This window comes from Capsicum annuum, chromosome 12 (genome assembly GCF_002878395.1).
Source record: "Capsicum annuum cultivar UCD-10X-F1 chromosome 12, UCD10Xv1.1, whole genome shotgun sequence".
Taxonomy (NCBI): domain Eukaryota; kingdom Viridiplantae; phylum Streptophyta; class Magnoliopsida; order Solanales; family Solanaceae; genus Capsicum; species Capsicum annuum.
The window spans coordinates 67,090,447-67,112,497 of NC_061122.1; the positions used below are offsets into that span (position 1 = coordinate 67,090,447).

The 22,051-nt window shown below is 38.4% G+C and overlaps 1 protein-coding gene across 2 annotated transcripts; it reads right to left on the bottom strand.

Annotated features, from left to right (window-relative positions):
- Positions 1 to 671: 671 nt before the first annotated feature.
- Positions 672 to 20,224, bottom strand: LOC107850647 (asparagine synthetase [glutamine-hydrolyzing] 2). Of its 2 annotated transcripts, XM_047401811.1 has the most exons (15): positions 19,933 to 20,193; positions 13,694 to 13,832; positions 10,898 to 10,996; positions 10,376 to 10,471; positions 10,058 to 10,199; positions 7,337 to 7,432; positions 5,899 to 5,993; positions 4,206 to 4,367; positions 3,310 to 3,390; positions 2,990 to 3,211; positions 2,736 to 2,870; positions 1,774 to 1,854; positions 1,373 to 1,459; positions 1,171 to 1,278; positions 672 to 998 (listed from the first exon to the last, which is right to left on the bottom strand). In XM_047401811.1, exons 1-15 carry the CDS (start codon positions 20,010 to 20,012, stop codon positions 843 to 845), a joined length of 1,779 nt encoding a protein of 592 aa, XP_047257767.1. In that variant the 5' UTR covers positions 20,013 to 20,193; the 3' UTR covers positions 672 to 842. The 2 variants fall into 2 exon arrangements, with proteins under 2 accessions (XP_047257767.1, XP_016550812.1); XM_016695326.2 differs by lacking the exon at positions 10,898 to 10,996 and having other exon boundaries at positions 19,933 to 20,224.
- Positions 20,225 to 22,051: the final 1,827 nt, after the last annotated feature.

Consider the following 22,051-nt stretch of genomic DNA (forward strand, 5'->3'; position numbering starts at 1 on the left):
GCTTAAAATATCTAAAAACATATTAAAAATATAATTCATTACCTAAATTCTATTTGTGCCACAAAAAATAAAATATACTAAGTCCGTGTTATCTAAAAACAGTGATATAGATCCATTGAATTTTGCTTTTCACACTATTAATTTATACATTTGTAGGATTTAATTTTGATCATGAATTAAATTTTTGAAACAAAATTATATATTTGAATAATAAATCACAATAATTGATAATTTAAAACACTTTAAGAATATATGCAAAACTTACTTTGAAAATAAATTTATTTAAATTTCAAAATTCAAAAGAAGTTAGATTAATTGATATGGTTATTATTATAATATTAATTTACGATAGATATTGAAATTTATTTGACTAGTAAATCCCAATAATTGATAATTTAAAATATTTTAAGAATATACGCAAAATTACTTTGAAAAATAACTTTATTTAAATCTCAAAATTCAAAAGATGTCACATTAACTGATATGGTTATTATTATAATATTAATTTAGGATAAATATTGGGTCCATGCTTTGCATGGGTTTCTCCTAACTAGTTTGAGCATAAGATTGACTATGCTTTCTGGAGATCTCATGGTAGCTATAGTGATTTACACAACCTTGATCATAGGATGCATGGCAAGTTTGTCTCCATGTCATGCACAAGACATCTCTGTCATAAGTGATGCATATTTCTTCTCAAGTAAAATAAATATTTGTAACTGTGAACACAGCATCTACAACCAGAAAAACTCGAGGGTATAAATAGCAGCAAAGAATTCAAAGGAACAAGTCAGTTTTGAAAGAAGATATACAACCAAACAGCTAATGCAGCTTTATCAACTTCAGGTTTCTTTAACCTCATAAGCAGCTTCATGAACACCGAGAGCAGCTCGACCAGATGGATCTAGATTCTTGGACCAAGCTGCATCCCATTCTACAGCTTTTGCAGTGCTGCATGCCACACTTGGACCACCTGGAACAGTCTCCCTTGCAGCAGCCTGCTCCAAATAACAGGTAAATTATGATAAACAAATACCAAGATAGAAGCAATCGTGTTGATGCTCTAAATAAAATTGGAAAGAAACAAGGAAAATATTCATTTGGCACATAGTATCATAAATTGGACATGAATAACAAGGAATCAAGGATACGAAGACATGAAAGACCCACCTTTAGGAAAAATCGTTCGAAAATAGTTCTATAATAGTATCCTTCCTTTGTTATCGGAGTGTTATGTGGGTAAACAAAACTTGCATTTGTTAACATAGAATCAGAAACCTGGACCAAAAGTACAAGATGCGTTCAGCAATACCACAAAAGCAAGGGAAAAGAAAAGGTAAATGAGGGAAGAGAAAAGAACTAAAGAGCTCACCTGACTGTTTGCGTGATCCTTCAAGCCATCAATCCAACTGTAGCCAACTCCATCACTGAACTGTTCTTTCTGCCTATACAATATATGCTAAAAAAGAAAATACACGAAGCTCAACAACTTGATTATGATATATATATATATATATATATATATATATACAGGTCTTACACGTGCATATGTTTTATGTGAATATGTATGTGCAAGTTGGGATTTGTACATATGATACCCTTGTATGTGACAAATACAATACACATCTTCTGCATCTGTGCATAAGTGTACACAGTGTATTTGGGGTTTGCTTGCCTGTTTGTTTTTATTTTTAACAAGGAATCTGCTTGACTATTTATGCAAATGAATAAACAATTTTGATTTTTGGACCTGATAGAAGAAAACCAACAAACCTTTGGCAGATAAGGATTCTGATCATCGTCAAAAGCATTGCGTAAAACCCACTTTTCTATTCTTCCGAGATCAGGTTGGATCTGTAATAATGTTTCAAGAAAGGTTTTTCAGCATATTATAGTCACTGTACATAGATACATTAAATTTTAGGATCAAACTAGATGTACAGATGAGAACAGGAACATTTAACGAGGTATGGGTATGAAGCTATACTGTAACCCATATCAGACCCGTTCAAGTCACTCGTGCAGTGGGTGTATGGGCTAGCCCATGGTGCGGTCAGCTATGATATACTCAACTTCTTCTTTAGTAGGTTTATCTACAACATCTGGTGGTGCCCTCGTGGGCACGTTCCTCTCTGGGGCGGTCTGGTCTAATCGAAGTCAACTGACTCACATGGAATACGGGGTTCGTTTTCACCGAGCAACACTGGACTATTATGGAGGTATAATACTTGAATGTATTTTCCATTTTTTTGTCTGGTAGAAATTCTCTAGACCTAGCATAAGTCGTAACAAGCTTGAGTTTAGAAATAGCTTCAGGAACCTCATGATCCAGAAGCACTCTCATCTATTTAGAGATAAACACAGGAAAGTCGACACATCATAAATTCAATGGTAGTTTCCATCAACTTGTGTGCACCTCAACTAATCCACCAATTTACCTGCAGCCTTTCACTAGCTCAAGTACTAGGTAACTCTGCACTAAGGCTTAAGCATATGAGAAGACATTACCTAACATTTTTTTTTACTTGAGATTTGAACCCTGGGCTTCCGTGAAGTTGAAGACCGTTTTTCTACATAAATTGCAGTAATCTTTTGGCATTTTTATATAAGATGTCATTTTACCCCCTTGTTCCTTGAAGGAAGAAAAGGATCTCTCTTTCTTTCTTGGTCTTTGTTATCTTGTTTTGGTGGTTTGGTGGGGGCGGGGATTAGAGGATTACAAGGGAAGTATTTACCATTTTCCATTCTGGATCGATGTTCATTGCAATATTGATAAATTCTTTATCCAGGAAAGGTACACGAGCTTCAACACCCCAAGCTGAAGTAGATTTATTGGCCCTCAAGCAATCATAAAGATGAAGTGCTTTAATCTGGATTAACATCAAAGCGTCCATCAGAGCTAGAAATAGTTCAAAGATAAATTCTAGTAAAAGTGCAGTTACTTCTCCAATAACCCCTGAATGATTGAAAAAATGATAATGTTATCCACCTTTCTACAAGTTTCTTGGTGAAACTCCTCTTTGTTGGGTGCCTTGTGGAAATATAAATAACCACCAAAAATTTCATCAGAACCTTCACCAGATAAAACCATTTTCACACCCAAGGACTTTATCTTCCGAGACATAAGAAACATTGGTGTACTGGCTCTGATAGTGGTCACATCATAAGTTTCAACATGATATATGACTTCTTCTAAGGCATCAATTCCTTCCTGATGTAGCAATGCAAAAAAGTATACAGTCAATTTGACTTAAATGGTTATACTCCTGAGAAGGAAAATCATCTTCATACGTCTTTAGGAAAATATACCTGCACTGTAAAGTGAAACTCATGGTGACGAGTTCCAAGGTAGTCTGCCACCTCTCTGGCAGCTTTCAGATCAGGAGAACCCTTAAGTCAAAAGAACAGAAAAGCTAAATTACAATGACAAAAGCAAAGATAAAACAAAAGAAAAGAAACAATACACTATATATATAAAAAAAACATGGATGAAACACTCATCTCAGAACTCCATCAATCACACCAAATGGCTTCCAAAAAAGTCTCTGAGTTATGGACAATAACAAACCTACTGAATAAGGAACACCAAATAGTTTTAAGTACACTTAAGTCTGCTAAATTTGGCATCATAAGAGGTGTTGAAAGAGGTTAGCACAGCAATCTAAGTGTAGCAATTAGAAATTTCGAGCAGATGTAGGTTTAGTTCAGAGCAATCACCGTAATCAGTTCTGATCTCTTCTGAAGTTATGGACTCTTGGAAGATTCCAAAATCCCCCATATACAAGATAGTAGCACCTTGTAACGACCGTTGATGAAAGAAATAAGCAAGTTAATAGTATCAAATCTTGCAACTGGAGTTAAATTTCCCTTCTCCAAAAGAAAGCAAGACATGGAGGAAAAAAAAAGAGATACGAATGCAACAAGGGAAATAAACTCAAACAACAAGAGAAGGAAAGGCAGGATGGACAAAAGTCATATCAGAATTAACCACAAAGTCAAAAAGAAAACGACATCCTAATGCTGAGGTTCAGTCCCCGAAAAGGCATTTGGTATATTATATGGAGAATTTCCATTTTGCAGTAACTTTGCAAATCCTATATATGGAACATGTGAAAGGAACACCGATGGTGGTCCAGAACCTCCATGTGATAATACAGATAGCAATTTCCAAAACAGAGCAAGTTCACATAAGGAAGCATCATCACCTTCAAGCCTACGCAAAACGTATGCAACTGTGATCCCCATTGTCGACCAGCTTCAGTATCAGCCAAATAGCGGTTAGCCACTGCAGCAACAAGTGAAGAATCCAGTCCGCCTGAGAGAAGCACACCAAATGGTACATCCGTCATGAGTCTCTTAACTACAGCCTGTATAAAGCAAATGTAAAGAATAAAATTAGCATTTAACGCGGGCATCAATCACCTGTTTCTGCATTGTAAAGTTCATTCTCAACAATGGATTTCTTTTTCAGTATCTTGGGCCTAAGTGGGTGTATGCCGAGAACTACTCTCCAGTTCCTTCAAGGTTGGCACAGAGGGTATTCACAAGGCTTCATACCCTCTGTAGAAAAGCTCCATCAGTCTTTTAGCGGAGTTTGGCTGGAAAAAAACAACAACTATTTTGGGAACAAAGAATCCTTACACAGTTATATATCTTAGCTTAGATTTGGTGCAACATTGCCATAATAGCTGTAAATGAAAGATTGGCTGATTTTGGTAACACATTTCGTAGCTTATAATGGCTTTTTATTATATGCTCCCAGCATTCTCTTTTTGCTGATTTATTAATGAAAGTTACAAGGATTAAAAAGAATACTCCTTCCATTTTAATTGTTTGACCTATTTTGACTTGGCACGGAGTTTAAGATAGTAAAGAAGACTTTTGAATTTTGTGGTTTTAAATTAAAGATATGTCAAATGTACTAAAATGCCCTTTAATCTTGTGGTCTTAAACATGTCATGGCATTCTTTTTGAAAGGGACTAACGAGGAAAATAGGCCAACAAATTGGAACGGAGGGAAGCAGCATTTAATGCACTAACTCAGTAGTAATAGACAGATAGTAGAGAGTGGGGGGTACATAAAAAGGAAAATCCCCAGAAAAGTTATTGACACATTTCACACAAAGCTGTACAATTTGCATGCGCAAGCCAAAAAGAAATGATAATGGTTGAGACCAAATATCATGTACACTCTACAGTCCACATCTATCATTATCAACAAGTTTCTTTAACATTTTATCATTTTCTTTTGATAAAGACAGGCTTCATTTATAGGGCAACGTTATCAAAAGCAAAAAGCATAAAAAAGCTCTAAGGTCTGTTGGGGCTTTAAGCGCAAAATGCGAATAAAGTGTGAGCTTTAGTACAAAATAGCGCAAAGGAAGAAAAAAATACAAACATATATGTTTAGTCCAAGATTAATAATTATAAGCATGAATGACAAAATATATGAACAAGGAAATTGAATAAATATTACAATAAAGGGAAGTATCAATTGTTTAGCGTTGCCTCTTCAGAAAAGGCTCATTGGCAAGGAAAAGTATGCCTTAGAAAATTGATGACGACAATGAAGCGCACATTAAGCGACCTGAAGCACTCAACACGTTTTGAGCCTCGCTTTAGGGCTTAAGCGCGCCTATGATAACACTGTTATAGGGGAAAGTATTAGAAACAAGACATCAGTGAAAATGAGCGCTACATCAAGGGTATCTTCTATACAACCGCAATCAGTAAGGGAATGTGTCCCAAGAACTTTGACGAAGTTCAGAATACAACAAAGTGAAAAGTGATTATTTTTATGGCGTTTAAAGGGCTATGTCAAAAAAAAAAATATATATATGTCTGAGAGAAACTCATAGTGGCAGCACAATTTTTTATGCAACATCAGAGTAAACTGACCTTTTCAAAAGCCTTCCTTAAGACAAGGTGATCATATGGCGTAGAAGGAATGTTTTCCGAAAACCATGGTGGGTTGTACCATCTTCTAAGTCCTCCTGCACATATAATCTATTTAGGGATAGCATGAATAGTTCTTGAAAGCAAAAACTTAAAAGGATGAGTTTGATAACAATAATAAGGCCATTCCAGTATGACTCTGATAACAATGACAATTTTAAATATTCCTTTCTACACTATCCTAAAAAAAAGTCATGGAAATACTACTTTATTTGGTATTTTATCTACGGGCTCCTCTAGTTTAAGATCTCAATAGCTCCTTTGATTTAGGTTTCATACACTGGCATTCCTTTACTTGGGGAAAATAGAATCTTATGTTAAGGTAAATATTGGAAACACATAATAAGATGGCTTGTAACTTTGTATTGCACTTACAATTTTCTTTTAATCCATAGAGGGGTTTGAAAGTAAAATATAATCTGCTTAAGCTAGTACGTAAGTACAAAACAAAAGGACTTATGTCAATTAATATTACTAAAAGTACTCTAGCATCCCACCATCCCAAAAGCCTCCTCAAGATTGAAGTCGCACTGATTATCCTAAAAGCAATTATTCTTTTTTTAATTATATAATTGTGGTATCCAAACCAGCTTATTCACACCTTGATTAATTTCACAGGATACCTGCTACCTCCTACCGACACAGGTACCAGTTACTCTTTACACCAAGGCTTGGACAGATGGGAAGAAATCACTCAGAAACAATATTGTCCAAAAATTAAATGTAGATCTCACTCTTTTTGTTGATCAAGAGAGAAATAATTACATCACCATTAAGAGTTTTAGGACTTTTTTCAACAGGGTCCAAAAATATGAAATAAACAGGAAAAGTATGTTGTGGGGAACAAGCAGAGACAATCAACCATATTTTTTTGCATTGTAAATGGACAGACCAGTTGTCGAGGATGTTCATTAGCATGAAAGGGATCAGGTGGGTGAAACCTGGAAGCATAGCAGATGTGTTAAGATGCTGGAATATAGATGGCAATGTGAACAAGAAGGAAAAGAGATGGAAGATTGTCCCGACTTGCATTTGGTGGACAGTTTGGACCGAAAGAAACAAGAGGAGCTTTGAGGGGATGCTGAGCAGTTTACCGCCTTTCAAAATGAATTATTTAGGCCTTTTTTATTTTTGGTGTGAGCAAAAACTATTAGCTCAAACAGAAGACATTTTTGATGTTTTAAGACTTTTTGTGAGTACAGAGGTAAACGACAAGATGTAAGTGGTAATACTTTTGAAAGGGGACTACAACTTTGGTGGTAGTATACCTGTGGATATATAGAAGTAATGTTACCAGATTCAAAAAAAAAATACAGGGAACAAGATCAGCTAAAAAGACAAATGGAATACAGGCTCAGAGATGAGCTTCATGTGGGCATACCAGTTTTGCTTGAATAAATATGACCGGGAAGGAAGCTAACAAATCGTTCACAATCATCACTTAAGGCTTTCATCTCCGAGGAAAACCATATGGACCCTGCATAAAAGTAAAATTTATTTTAAGTCATTGCTTGCATATGCATGATCCAATGGTTGTTTAAACTTGAAATTAGTTTAAAATTTGAACTCATGCAGGCTATCCATATGCAGAAAGAGCTGAAAGCAAAATTGCGGGAAGATATGGACATGGACAATAATGTGAATGTACATCAGCAGTTTTATAGACTGACTACTCAAAACAACTCGAATTAAAACAAACATGTCTGTCCACTTCAACGTGTACGGTCCCAAGTCAAAGAGCTACATTCTACCTTATGTTTTTCCTTTTCCTTTGACACTAAAAACACACTTTATTTTTCTACTCAAGGCATTAATAAGTGGCTCAGAATCAGTTAGGCTTTTGCAATCCATATGAATACAAATTGAAGTCCAATACATGGGCTAAGAACTCCAAAAGATGGACTAAACTTGGGAGGAACTAACACAGTAATACCATAAAGAGAATGAAGAACTACATCTTTGGGAAAATGAAATGACGTGTGCATCCGACATTCATTACCATTTTCACCACCAAAGGGACACATAAATTCATCCACTAACACCAAACACTAAAAAACTGTCGCAACATAAAATTATCCACAAAAAAAACCTTCATTACAACTATAAAGCAAGATCTTCTGTTTCTTCAATAAAAGAATAGCAGGATCTTCCTAAAGTTGAGAAAGATTTTAAAGAGCTAAGAACTTTGATATGTCTCTCGGCATGTGAAGACCTGTTCCATTGATAGGCGTACATAGGTGACCTACCGTGATCCCGCTACCAGAATGACCAGTGGACAACCGAGAAAAGTATCTAAGAATGACGACGGCGAGAAATCTACTGAGATTCCACCAGATGAGATGGCTGCTGATCGAATTGGAATGGAAGGGAAAACCCTAGACCTCTGATACACCAGACACACTGATTCCACGGCTCAACTTCAGGAATGAAGGAAGGACAATTCCTATAGGAGCAACGCCGATGCCTGTTGCTCGCTTCACATCTAGCTCAGGCTTGGGAGCTATACATCTAACACCACGTGCTGGAACTGGAAAGGGGATGACGATTTTAGCTGGCGCACAAACAAGGCAACCTCACAGACTGGGGAAGCTACCCTAATCCATGATAGATTTATTAACCATAACCCCACTATTGTGAATCAAAGGCGGGAAGTAGGACCTAGTAATTCTGCGATTAGAAAACAGAAGGAGACAGATGGGGTCGAATCTCAGAATGAGGAATGAGCAAATCTATTTACTGAAAACAAATTTGCAGCCAAAGGAATGGAACTGGACTATAAAGAAGTTTGCACCTGTGACTGTTGAGGGTGAAATAGGAGCACAACTACAGCAGGAGGTCATTGAAGTGGGAACTGAAAATTGGAAGCACGTTAATCCTTTATGTTGTAGGTAATTCACCTACTATAGCAGCTGTTGAAAGATACATAGCTGGAACTTGGAATAACATAGCAACCCCAAAGGTGTATTACCATAATGATGGTTACTTCCTAGTCAAGTTCCAGAATATTGCAGACAGGAGGTACTCTAGGCCTCATATGATGCAGAACAGGCCAGTAATTGTGAAAGTCTGGGAAGCTGACTTTGACCTTAACAAGGAAGTGTTGAGAATGATCCCACTAAGGATTAAGCTGCCAGAAATCCCATACAGCTATTGGAGCCCAAATACCGGTTGTTATGGATATCAGTGAGACTGTCAAATTTAGTTAAACTGCTAGACCCCCCAATGGAAGAGTGTTTGAACAGGCAGTCATTTATGAATGGAAGACAGCCTATTGTGCAATATGTTTGCAGGTAGGCCATAACTGCCAAGAAAGGGCAATCAAGAAACCAGATCAAGGTGAGAAAGTCAAGGGCATGCTTCTAAGAGGTCAGACCAGGATGAGAAAGAAGAACCTAAGACGCACCAACGGAAGCAATTTTGACCGACCTCCTGGTTGAAGAAAGATGGTGAGCCATCAAACAAACCTTCCTAGACAATTGATGTTGTTCACATAAGCATTCATAAAGATTTTTCTTTTCTTTCTCCAAATTAAAATGTTCCTAAACCAGATTTATGTACTAACATTTTCCATCAAGTGATTAAGACGGCAACACTGCTATCTCCCTATAGGATTTCAAAACAAACAACAATACCTTGCTAGCAATTTCTCTTATAACTGGTGGTCAGAGTTCCTTAGTCGTACCTCACATCATTTGTATAGCCAGGATTAAGTTAATGTTGTCTCAAACAATGTATGTGTTGTTTGTTGGAGTAATAGACACGCTGAACTGGGTTAAACTAGCAAATATAGATGTTCTTACAGCCTCTCTAGCTCACCGGGGTAGTGGTAAGGGCTGCGTACACTTTACCCTCCCTAGACCTCACTTGTGGGATTTTACCGGGTATGTTGTTGTTGTTGTATTTGTTGTTATAGTGTTGTTCACTTTGGCAAGAACTACATATATGAGTGTCCTATTATACATCATTTGTTTGTGAGACAGTATATATCAGAACTATAGTAGGCAAAATCACAAGGAAACAGCAACGGGACTTCAGATAACTAACAGACGATTTATCGAAAGGGCAATATGCCAAAAAATAATTATATGAAAAAGCTACATACCATCAAGACCCCACCCCATATAAAGGGGTGTAATGCCAATGGCATCCCGAGCAGCGATGAAACTTTTATCGCGGGTGTCAAGAAGAACAAAAGAGAACATCCCATCCAACATGTCAATGAAGTTTTCTCCATGTTCTTCATACTGCCAAAGGTATATCCCAAGGTACATTTAAAATAAGAAAGAAATTATGACAGGAAACCTTATTTTCTTACTAGAATTCACATTTTTCTCTATTGATGAGAAATCTGAATTTTGGTGTTCCGAAATCATTCTACCAGAAGAAATTGAGAAGTCATGTACACACTTAAAGTACTTACAAGATGGGCTATAACTTCACAATCACTTTCAGTTCGAAATTGATGGGACTTCAATTGTCCCCGTAATGCTTTATGGTTATAGATCTCCCCGTTAACCTAAAACCAGAAGGAGCAGATATCAATCTTATGGAAGAAAGATTTATCAAAATAAAGCTATGGAAGAAGGTCACAGTAGCCCGCGAACGAAGGCTCCTGAAAAGTATGAATATTAGTTTTTAGCTATTTGACAAGGGAAACTTATCTAGAACACCAAGAATAAAAATAACGCGTCAATATCATAAAAATACTCATACCACCATTAACATTTTTATCATACAGTTGAAGCAAATGAAAGACTTGTATCTTCTGCAAGCATTTTGGCTGCATATTTATCTTTTGAATTTCAACCCAAAAAACGCAATCATGCACATCATCCCTTTATCCTAACACAAATGATACCATTTGAACTACAAAGATAAAACGGCAAACCATCCAAGTCTGTGTGTTGCTTCAGACAGTGATAATCTTTTAAATATAAATTACCCTTTTTATAACTGAGGAATCCCGGAGAGGAAGTGGCGAACAGTTCCATATCAGTAAATAATGAGCCCCGCTTTGCCCTTCTCCACTTAAACAAGTTACCTGCTTTGATACTACATAATGCACTATAAAAGCACAATTGTTGAAAGTGTTCAAGAAATATTGAGAATTTTGTAGTCAAAAAAAGGGCAGCCCGGTGCACAAATGCTCCCGCTATGCGCAAGGTCTGGGAAGAGCCCGACCACAAGAATCTGTTGTATGCAGCCTTACCTTGCATTTTTGCCAGAGGCTATTTCCAAGGCTTGCATCCCTGACCTAGTCACATGGCAGCAACTTTACTAGTTACTCCAAAGACAGAACTATTAGATTCTCTAACTAGTACTAGTAATAGTGTCATATCAGATTGGATAGTGTTTGATAGTGGCAATGTTTAAATGTCGTTTAACCACATTCTCTATTAATACTACATATCTCTCCTAGAGAAATTGACCCTTAAATCTGCCTATGTTTCAAGCTAAGTTACTCAGAGTTTTCACTTTCGGTGCCGCACCCATGTCGACACCAACATGGGTGTGGGTGTGGGATCTATACCCGATCTGGTCAACCGATTTTGGGTACTTTGACTAAAATCAACAGGGAAAGTTTGGACAAATTTAATGATTTTTGTAATCAAAACAAAAGTTAATGTGAATTTGGAGATGGATTACCTTGTATATAGAAATCTATATGTTACTGCTTTTCCTTTTATCTCATTTTCGGATTCTCCTCTTGATCAATATTTTCTCCTCAAGTTTTCAACATAATATCTCATAATTTAGGTTTTATAACTCTAATTTTTAGATATTTCAACTGTTGTTCCATCCCTAGATCCATATCCCCGATTCTTAAAATGGAGATCATGAAGAATCCAACCTCTAGATCTGCACCCGTATCGGACACCCCAACCTGAGTCCGAGCTACATTTCAAGCAGGCTGTTTGTTTTTTCCAATAAAAGGTAATGCAACCACAATTTGGAAAAGGAAAGGCCAACTCCATCCCAGTTGACAAAAAGCATAAGGAAAATACAGTAGAAGTTTGGAGGAGTAGCAGCTTTCAGGAAGAGAACAAAGCTTTAGAAAAGTAGAATGTACTTTAAATAGTTCAATAGATGGGGGTTTTATTCCTGTTATGATTCCGTGTTCCGTGTTCCATGTTTTATTACGAATCTGTGTGTTTTCCTCTGCTTTCCTCTGTTTTATATTACTTATGGGTGCCGTATTTATGTATGTTATGTAATCTGCTTCTGTGCTTTATAATGTGTTTGTGTGGTATCTCGTGCCTTGAGCCGGGGGTCTATCGGAAACAGCCTTTCTACTTCTTTAGAGGTAGAGGTATGGACTGCGTACATCTTACCCCCTAGACCCCACTAGGTGGGAATACACTGGGTTTGTTGTTGTTGTTGTTGTAGATGAGTAGACATAATCCTGACAATCTCAGAAGCTCACACATGTAATTGTCTTTAAAACATAACTCACAATGGTTATTATTTAATGTCTTAATAGCCCACTTTAACGGACACTTCTTTTCAAAAATCCCTCAGTTTAAAAGAGTTTGCAAAAGCACAACTTTTAGTGCTTTGCTACTAGTTACTTTTCAATATTGAGGCACGGTGTTTAAGAAAGAAAGAAAACACTTTTGAACTTGTGGCCTTAAACATGGGGGTTTTGTTGCTGTAATAACATGTCACTAATGGTTAAATGGTACGATCAACTTAAATGTTTTCAAATATAGAAGGTGTCAATGTTTTTGGGATAGACTAATAAAGAAATGGTGTCACAAAATATGGAATGGAAGAGTAATATATGGCTGTGAGGAGAGATTTATTCGTTCTGTCTGAATCTGATTTAGTATATAGAAGAGGGGGTATCATATTATGAAGAGAGAGCGCAGCTCAAACCCAAGTTTCCATCTGCTCTATGTAAAAAACAATTTTTTTGTCGAATACAACGTTACATTGTGTGGCTTCACCTCATATATAAAGATAAGTTGCTAGCAGGAAAAAATTTGCTCACCTCTTCTCAGCTAATTGATTATTTTTCTCAAAATACTTGAACTTTAAAAAGGACACAGGGCCATAGTCCTCGTCTAGGAATATTTAAAACCCATGACAAATTTTGAAGAGATGAAAGACATAAAACAAACAGCAGATAAGAAGCAGCTGCCTTCTTGAAAGAAGTAATAAGATAATCTAATAACTGAGCAGAAGCATGATAGTTATGGTGCAACACCCCTTAAAGCTTGTCATCTTCTTTATCTCATAATCCTCTTAATAACCACTTCGGCAAGAAAAGAAGAAAAGGTTTTTCGTCTCGATTCCTTCACCCATTTTCTATATCCACTATCACATTACTTTTGCTAGTTAATATTTCCACCATTCCATCAACTCTTTAAAAAGATCAAGTTAGGCACAGAAACAAATTTGTGCTCTGTATCTAATACATTATGGCTGATAAATTGATTAAAATACCGCCTAAACGGCTAGACCTTCATAGTAAATATTTTAAAGATCACAAACTGGAAAAGCAATTACAAACTTTGTCCAAGGTCCATTTACTTTTATGATATAGAAGTATTTAAGTAATTACAACTACAACAACAACATACCTAGTGTATTCCCACAAAGTGGCGTTTGGGGAGGGTAAAGTGTACGCAGTCCATACCACTACCTCAGATGAAGTAGAGTTGTTTCCGATGGACCCCAGGCACAAGACAACTAACAGTATAGGAAAGTATTTAAGTAATTATAAATATTTTCCTACCGCAACAACAATGGTCTTGTCCTCATTATACAGTGGCTGATCTCCAGAAGTTGGGTCCACTATTGCCAATCGTTGATGAGCAAGATAACAGTCCTCGTGGCTATGTAATCCACTCCAATCAGGTCCTCTGTGGCGCAACCTACAATTAACATCACATAAAAGAAGATTTCATATAATACGAATCCTGCCTACTGCAATGTAGAATATGAGACAGTAGTAATAAATAATGTGTATCATCCTCTAAAGAAAAGTCCAGAGAATTGGACTCAGAGCCCAACACAAATCTATTAAAAGAGGCAAAGTTAGGGGATTTATAAAATTAGAATTGGGAGTTGAACAATGTGATTCTAAAGACATTGTGGATCAGTGTTAGCATCACGGGTACAAAGCATGTCCCGACCAAAAAACAAACAGCTCTGTGCACGAAGCATGTCCCGAAAAGCAGCAAATTACTTATTTCCGGCAAAATACAGAGATGGGAGACGGTAATGTTCAGCACGAAGAATGAATACATGGCCAGCAAATCGGAAAGCAAGCAGGTAAAGACAAAAACTGAATAATGGGAGATCCCCCAACCCCCCCCCCCCCCCCTTTTCTTAGACAGAACAGAAGTGGCCAAAACCAATTTCTAAAAATTTCTTCAGAGATTGTGGTTTATAGGAACGAAAAGAAACCAAACATGCAGCTCCAACAGGGTAAATGATATATCAAACAAGAAACTAATTTTGAATAGGGTTGAACAAGAAAAGGAGTCCATTGCTTTCCACGTACGGTATATCCTTATTCCCAGTACCTGCTAAAGTAGAGAAGAGGTTGAAAAAGTTAAGAGATTTTCATTGGCAGGGGAAACAGTGAGAAAAGATGTTTTCACTTGGTCAAGTTGAGTACGTCAAATTATAGCAATAAGGAAGTTGGTCTTGCCAGTAAAAACTTGAGGCATTAATGATAATGAAATGATTAAGCCATTATGGAGATTCTCTTTACAAGAACAGTCACTTTGGAAGGCTGTCATAAGTGAGAAGTTTGGAATAGAAGGCTGTTGGACTATAAAACCAGTGACTTCTACTCATGGGGTGGATTCGTCGAAGACTATTAGAGCTCTTGACAGAAGTTTGTGAGCAACATTGGGTTTAAATGGGGAGCAGAAAATTGTTTTTTTGGGTAAACGAGTGGATAGGTCATGCTCCTTTGGAAGATCTATTTCCAGATTCCTTCAAACTCCTTATTGCATTTTATTTCATTATTTCATATTCCATCCTTAGTATTTTGCTCGTAGTAGCCCCTGTACCTTGTCTGCTGTCTGTGGTTGCTGTTGCTGTGGTCGTTTCTTAGTTTTATTTCGGGAATATTACTTTGAATGTGTGTGAGCTTTGTATTTCCTTGCTGCTGCTTTGATACTGTCACCGGGTTCATCTTTATATTTTCCTATACTGTCGGGTAGTTGTGGCTGTGGGTGGTAATGGGTGGATAGGGTCATGTCCGAGGGGGTTGGGGCGTGGGGCCGTGGTGGGGGCGGGGGATGGGGAGAGGGCGGGAGTGGGCGGGAGGCCAAGGTTGGGCCGAGGGGGAGGTAGTGGGGGGCGTGTGGATAGCGACGGTAGGCTGAGGGTTGGGTCTTGGAATATAGGGACCCTTCAGGGTAAGTCCGTAGAGCTTGTGAAGATTCTTAGGAAGAGGAGGATCAACCTTGCGTGTGTCCAAGAGACCAAGTGGGTAGGGTCTAAGACTAGGGATGTGGATGGTTACAAGCTGTGGTACTCTGGGAGCGAGAGGCGTAGGAATGGAGTTGGCATCTTAGTAGATGAAGAGCTTAGAGGTCAGGTAGTGGAGGTGAAGAGGATCAACGATAGGTTGATGACTATTAAGTTGGTCATTCGGGGGTTTACCCTGAACGTGTGTAGTGCTTATGCGCCGCAAGTGGGAGCGGAGGGGGAGGAGAAGATGCGGTTCTGGGAGGCTTTGGAGGAGGTGGTGAGAGGCGTGCCCAGTTCGGAGAAGATTGTTGTAGCAGGGGATTTCAACGGGCACATCGGGGTGCTACCGGGAGGCTTTGGGGATGTGCATGGTGGTTTTGGGTTTGGAGAGAGAAATGAAGAGGGGGCGACCCTATTGGAGTTTGCGAGGGCCTTTGGGCTGGTGGTGGTGAACTCGGGCTTCCCGAAGAAGGACGAGCACCTGATCACTTTTCGGAGCGCGATAGCCAGGACCCAGATTGACTTTTTGTTGCTTAGGAAAGGGGATAGGGCGTTGTGTAAGGACTGTAAAGTCATCCCGAGTGAGAATCTCTCGACCCAACATAGGCTTTTGATTATGGATTTGGATATAAAGAAGAATAGAAAGAGGAGGAGTAAGGAGTGTAGACCGAGAATTAAGTAGGGCGGCTTGACGCCAGTGAATGCGTGGGAGATAGGGGAGAGGTTGGCGGGCAAGGGGGTGTGGGAGTGTAGGGGGGACGTGGATAGTATGTGGGACAGGGCGGCAAGGTGCATCAGGGAGAATGCAAGGGAGGTGTTGGGTGTTTCTAGGGGCCGGGCCGGTCACCATCGGAGGGATTGGTGGTGGAATGAAGAGGTGGAGACGAAAGTGGAGACCAAGAAAGAGGCGTATGCTAAGTTGGTGGAAAGTAAGGACGAAGAAGAGAAGCGGGTAAACAGGAAAGAGTACAAGCTAGCGAGGAAGGAGGCGAAGTCAGCGGTCACGGCAGCTAAGACGGCCGCTTTTGAGAGCTTGTATGCAGGGTTACAGGGGAAAGGAGGGGAGAAAAAGTTGTTTAGACTCGCTAAGGCTAGGGAGAGGAAGGGTCGTGACCTCGATCAGGTGAGATGCATTAAGGGGGAGGACGGTAGAGTGTTGGTGGAGGACGGCCACATAAAGAAGAGATGGCAGTCGTACTTTCATAGGCTCTTGAATGACGAGGGGGACAGAGCTATTGTGTTAGGGGAACTGGAGCACTCAGAGGAGTGTTGGGATTTTAGCTATTGTAGACGTTTTAAGGTAGAAGAGGTTAGACAGGCAGTCCGCAGGATGCGTAGGGGTAGGGCGACGGGGTCGGATGAGATACCGGTGGAGTTTTGGAAGTTCGTTGGAGAGGCTGGTGTAAGGTGGTTGACTGGATTGTTTAATGAAATTTTCAGGACGGCAAAGATGCCCGAGGCGTGGAGGTGGAGTACCATGATCCCTCTCTATAAGAATAAGGGGGACATTCAGAGTTGTAATAACTATAGGGGGATTAAGTTATTGAGTCACTCTATGAAGATCTGGGAGAGAGTGGTCGAGGTGAGGCTGAGACGGATAGTGTCTATCTCGGAAAACCAGTTCGGATTTATGCCCGGCCGCTCGACGACGGAGGCAATCCACCTGGTACGGAGGTTGGCGGAGCAGTATAGGGAAAGGAAGAAGGATCTGCACATGGTGTTTATCGACCTGGAAAAGGCTTACGACAAAGTCCCCAGGGAGGTGCTTTGGAGATGCTTGGAGGTGAGGGGAGTACCGCAGGCATATATCAGAGTAATTAAGGATATGTATGAGGGAGCGAAAACCCAGGTGAGGACGGCGGGAGGAGACTCAGAGCATTTCACTGTCCGGACAGGATTGCATCAGGGATCTACTCTTAGTCCCTTTTTGTTTGCGTTAGTAATGGATGTGTTGACGCGGCGTATTCAAGGGGAGGTGCCGTGGTGTATGCTCTTTGCAGACGATGTAGTTCTGATAGATGAGACTCGAGGGGGTGTAAATGACAAATTAGAGATGTGGAGGCAAACTCTTGAGTCTAAAGGGTTCAGGGTGAGCAGAAGCAAGACAGAGTATGTGGAATGTAAGTTTAATGACGTGAGGCGGGAGAACGAGGTAGTAGTGAAGCTGGAAGCACAGGAGGTATGTAAGAGGGATAAGTTCAAGTATCTCGGGTCCGTGATCCAGAGTAACGGTGAGATTGACGAGGATGTCTCGCACCGTATTGGGGCGGGATGGATGAAGTGGAAACTCGCGTCGGGGGTGTTGTGTGATAAGAAGGTGCCGCCCAAGCTTAAAGGCAAATTCTATAGGGTGGTAGTCCGTCCGGCCTTGCTGTATGGAGCGGAGTGTTGGCCAGTTAAGAACTCTCACATTCAAAAAATGAAGGTGGCAGAAATGCGGATGTTGCGCTGGATGTGTGGACTGACTCGAGGGGATAGAGTTCGGAATGAGACTATCCGGGAGAAGGTTGGTGTGACTTCAGTGGAGTGTAAGATGCGGGAAGCACGATTGAGATGGTTCGGACACGTGAAGAGGAGGGGCATGGATGCCCCTGTCCGTAGGTGTGAGAGGCTAGCGTTGGATGGTTTTAGGCGGGGTAGGGGTAGGCCAAAGAAGTACTGGGGTGAGGTGATTAGGCGGGACATGGAACAGTTACAGCTCACCGAGGACATGACCCTAGATAGGAAGGTCTGGAAGACGCGAATTACGGCAGAAGAGTAGGGCCAGATTGGGTCGCTAGTGTAGGGAATTACTTGGTGGGGTTTTTTATTTTTTATTTTTTATTCCCGTTATGATTCCGTATTCAGTGTTCCATGCTTATTACGAATCTGTGTGCTTTCCTCTGCTTTCCTCTGGTTTATATTCCTTATGGGTGCCGTATTTATGTTATGTCATCTGCTTCTGTGCTTTACTATGTGTTTGTGTGATATCTTGTGCCTTGAGCCGGGGGTCTTTCGGAAACAGCCTTTCTACTTCATCAGAGGTAGAGGTATGGACTGCGTACATCTTACCCCCCCCAGACCCCACTAAGTGGGAATACACTGGGTTTGTTGTTGTTGTTGTTGTATTTGAATGACGAGAATTGGGGAGGCTTGCTAAATTTTGGGTCTCCTTGAGCCTTTTCAGGGGCTAAGTAATGGTCAAGAGAAGCTGATACAGAAATACATAGTAAGGCCAGCTTCACTGTTAACTCTTTCAATTCTCTTTTGAATTCTGGAGGACAGCAAGGTAATCTGTGGTCGTGGAAACACATCTGAAAAACCAGTGCTCATTATAAGGTGACATCCATTCTTGAAGATTCGAGCAACAAAGCCTGAGAGTATCGATCACCAATTTTTTCCATTGCCAAATTATGGAGCAGTTATGGCAGTTATTTCTCAATATGGTGGGGCTCAAGTGGATTATCCCAAGCAGACAAGTGTGCTATTGAAGTGCTGGAACATCAAAGGAAGGAATTTCGGTCAAAGGAAATGATGGAAAATTATTCCAGCATGTATATGATAGACAATTTAGAGGGAGAGAAACGCAACATGCTCAGAAGAAAAAGGAAACTCTAGTCAAAAGATCAAAATGAATTGTTTACTTTTATTTTATTTTTTGGTGTAAACGGTACTTCGTAAGTAATAATGAAGCTGTGATAAATCCTTAAAGAGATGTTCTTTTGGTTGGTTGTAAATACTTTCAGCAGTACCATCTTGGTGCTTTACTAATAATACATTCGCCATTTTTCTCAAACAAGATGAACAAACCTTCTGCCCCACTCCCGATAGGAAAAAAAAGGAAGAAGAAATAGGCTACTATTAGCAAAAATCTTGTGCCACCAAGAGAATTCCTGACGAGCTAGATAAGCACCAAAATGCTACATCCAATTGAATTAACAGAATGAAAAAGGAAAATATCTGAATTCTGAGAAATTCATTTCTCACATTTATCTGCCAATTGTACAACAACAACATACCCGGTATAATCCCACAAGTGGAGCCTGGAAAGGATAACATGTAGCAAACCTTACCCCTACCTTTGTGGACCCTTGGGTTAAAAGAGAAGTTAATCGGAGGTTGCTAGAAGAAAAAATGACAGCAGATATACAAAGCACATGAAGTAACAGATAGTAAAACAGATTAAGGAATAAGAAACTAGGTGATTACTAAATACTACTAATTAAGGAGGAGGAATGGGGGTAGCCGCTAGCCCCCTGCCTCTCCAACAACACTCTACTACCAACTAACCTTTTACATCAATCTCGACCTGCATACCTTTCTATCCCATCTAAAGCCATGTCCTCAGTGGAAACTTTCATTTATATTCTAATGTTTGTGTGTATAACAAAAACAAATTTAAGACTAAGACAGGCAACAAATGGACGAATAGCAAATCTAAAAAGACGTCCATATAGTGTCCATCTACAACACCCAATTAAACAAAACGGAAAGTTCACGATTCCTGAACAATGTGGTGGAAAATTGGAATGGGAAATCCAAACAAAACAGAGAGTATGTATAAACCTTCTAGAAAGTTCGATGATTCTTGAACGTTTGGCCTGAGAATTATCAATGCAACCGAAAATTGCAAGTATTCCACACATGATGGCCAACAACGTTTTTTCTCTCTTCCGAAATGAAGAAGAGATGAATGGGAAGGTGGTTTTATTTTATTTTTATTTTCATAAAATGCTGAGTTTAATTTGGAAAGATTCCACCTTTGAATCTAATTAGGGTTAAGCGCTGTTAAAGATTCGCCTCCGCGGGTCCAATCTAGGGATGGCGGCTCCAAACTTCTCTTACAAAATGGAAAAGACCTTTATTTGTTTGTAATTAATGAATAATTTAAATTTTAAATTATTAAGTGTATTTTTTTTTAATTAAGATTTTAATTCTTAATAAGTTTTAATCATTCAAATTTAAAATCAAGTTTTAATAAGTCTGAAGGAATATTCTTGTATTAGATAATATTCACCACTCTATTCATAATCAACAGTTACCATCGCTAATCACCTCTACCTCCGTCATCACAATCACCATCGACAAAAATACTACTGCCAACCACAATTGTCAACCGCTACCACACATACTACCTCTTTTATTCTAATTATATTTACCGTCACCACTGCTGTCAACAACACCACAATCAGCAATCACTATCGGTCAATTCCTACGACCAACCAACTCATCTATCACAACTAACACCACCACTAACTACCACTAATGCATCACAACCTCTACATATTCTTTGACTGCCACCACCATTGTCTCTAGTAACGCCATCTCTATCACCACTTCAACCAATACCATCGCTACAATTTATCTCTACTAACAATCATCTCCACCATCACAACAAATAACATCTCCAACTAGCACCAACACATTGTCAATCATTGCATTCATATTTCAACCAACACAATTAACACCTTAAATTACTAACATCAAGCAACGTCACATCACAACAACCATCATTACCATCAATCGTCACCATCATAACAGTCACTATAATACCAATCATAACAATTATCACAACCAACAATATTATTAACCACTAACATCAATTATTGTCATCACAACCACCATTATAAGTCATTTCCACTATCACTAATAAACATAAATGTTTTTCCTCAATTAAATACTAATAATTTTGTTGTATTAAATTACATATTTTTTCATATATAATTAAATTTTTATTTAAATTATATTTTTTATTTTATTATGTATACAAATAAATTTATTTTACACATTCAAATGTTAAAAAATAAATGGTCTTAATCATTCAATTTTCAGATCTAGAGACAACATCTTATTCATTCAGATGTGCATTCAGATTCAGACGTCTGGATCTTAGAAAAAACAAATGGAGCCTAAATCAACATGTGATTTCAACTTTGTAATTTTGAATTATGAAATGAAATCAGTACTAGAATAAATAATTTTATCTCGTAATTTCAAATCATGAGATAAAATTTTAAATTTTAAAAACCTGATTTGAAAATTTTGCAAAAATTGGCACACACGTTTATATTTTATAAGAAAATCTAAATTTTGCAAAAAACATACTCAATGTGAAGATATTTTAGGTACTATGTGAAAGAATTATATTATAGAATAAATAGTTGTTATTATTATTTATTAGTGGATCTTTATAAAATTATGTATATTTGAAAGTTTGTAATAGCAAATATTTATTTACAAAAGAAACATGAAAATATACAATTTATCAATGCAAATGTCTTAACATATTTTGATATTTTATTTATAAATTATGATTTCGTCACTTTGATAACATTATTCAAGAATTGAAAAAAAATTAACAGTTTTCATAACTTGTATAATTTTTATGTTTGTGAGAAAATATAAAACTTAAAAATTTCAAATTACATGTCCAACCAAAATTTCAACTCCATATTAAATATTTTCATATCATGATTTGAAATCACGATTTTATATCACATGGTCAAACGAGCCCTTAATCTAAAAATAACCTTGTCATATCAAAAATACCTCTATTGTTACTTAATGGAATAAAATATCAGGATCCAATTTCTCAGTTTATGATTGTACATACTTTAACCCACCAGTAGGTAATTCAAATCATAGTTCGGAATGGCAAGTAACGGCTAACAAGCAAAAGATCATA

Coding starts and splice junctions, on each gene's coding strand:
- LOC107850647 (XM_047401811.1), bottom strand. CDS start 20,012: ATGTGTGGAATACTTGCAATTTTCGGTTGCATTGATAATTCTCAGGCC. Junction 7,433..10,057: donor TATGGGGTGGGGTCTTGATG/GTATGTAGCTTT, acceptor ACTTTTATGCAG/GGTCCATATGGTTTTCCTCG. Junction 2,871..2,989: donor ACCAAGAAACTTGTAGAAAG/GTGGATAACATT, acceptor ATGTTAATCCAG/ATTAAAGCACTTCATCTTTA.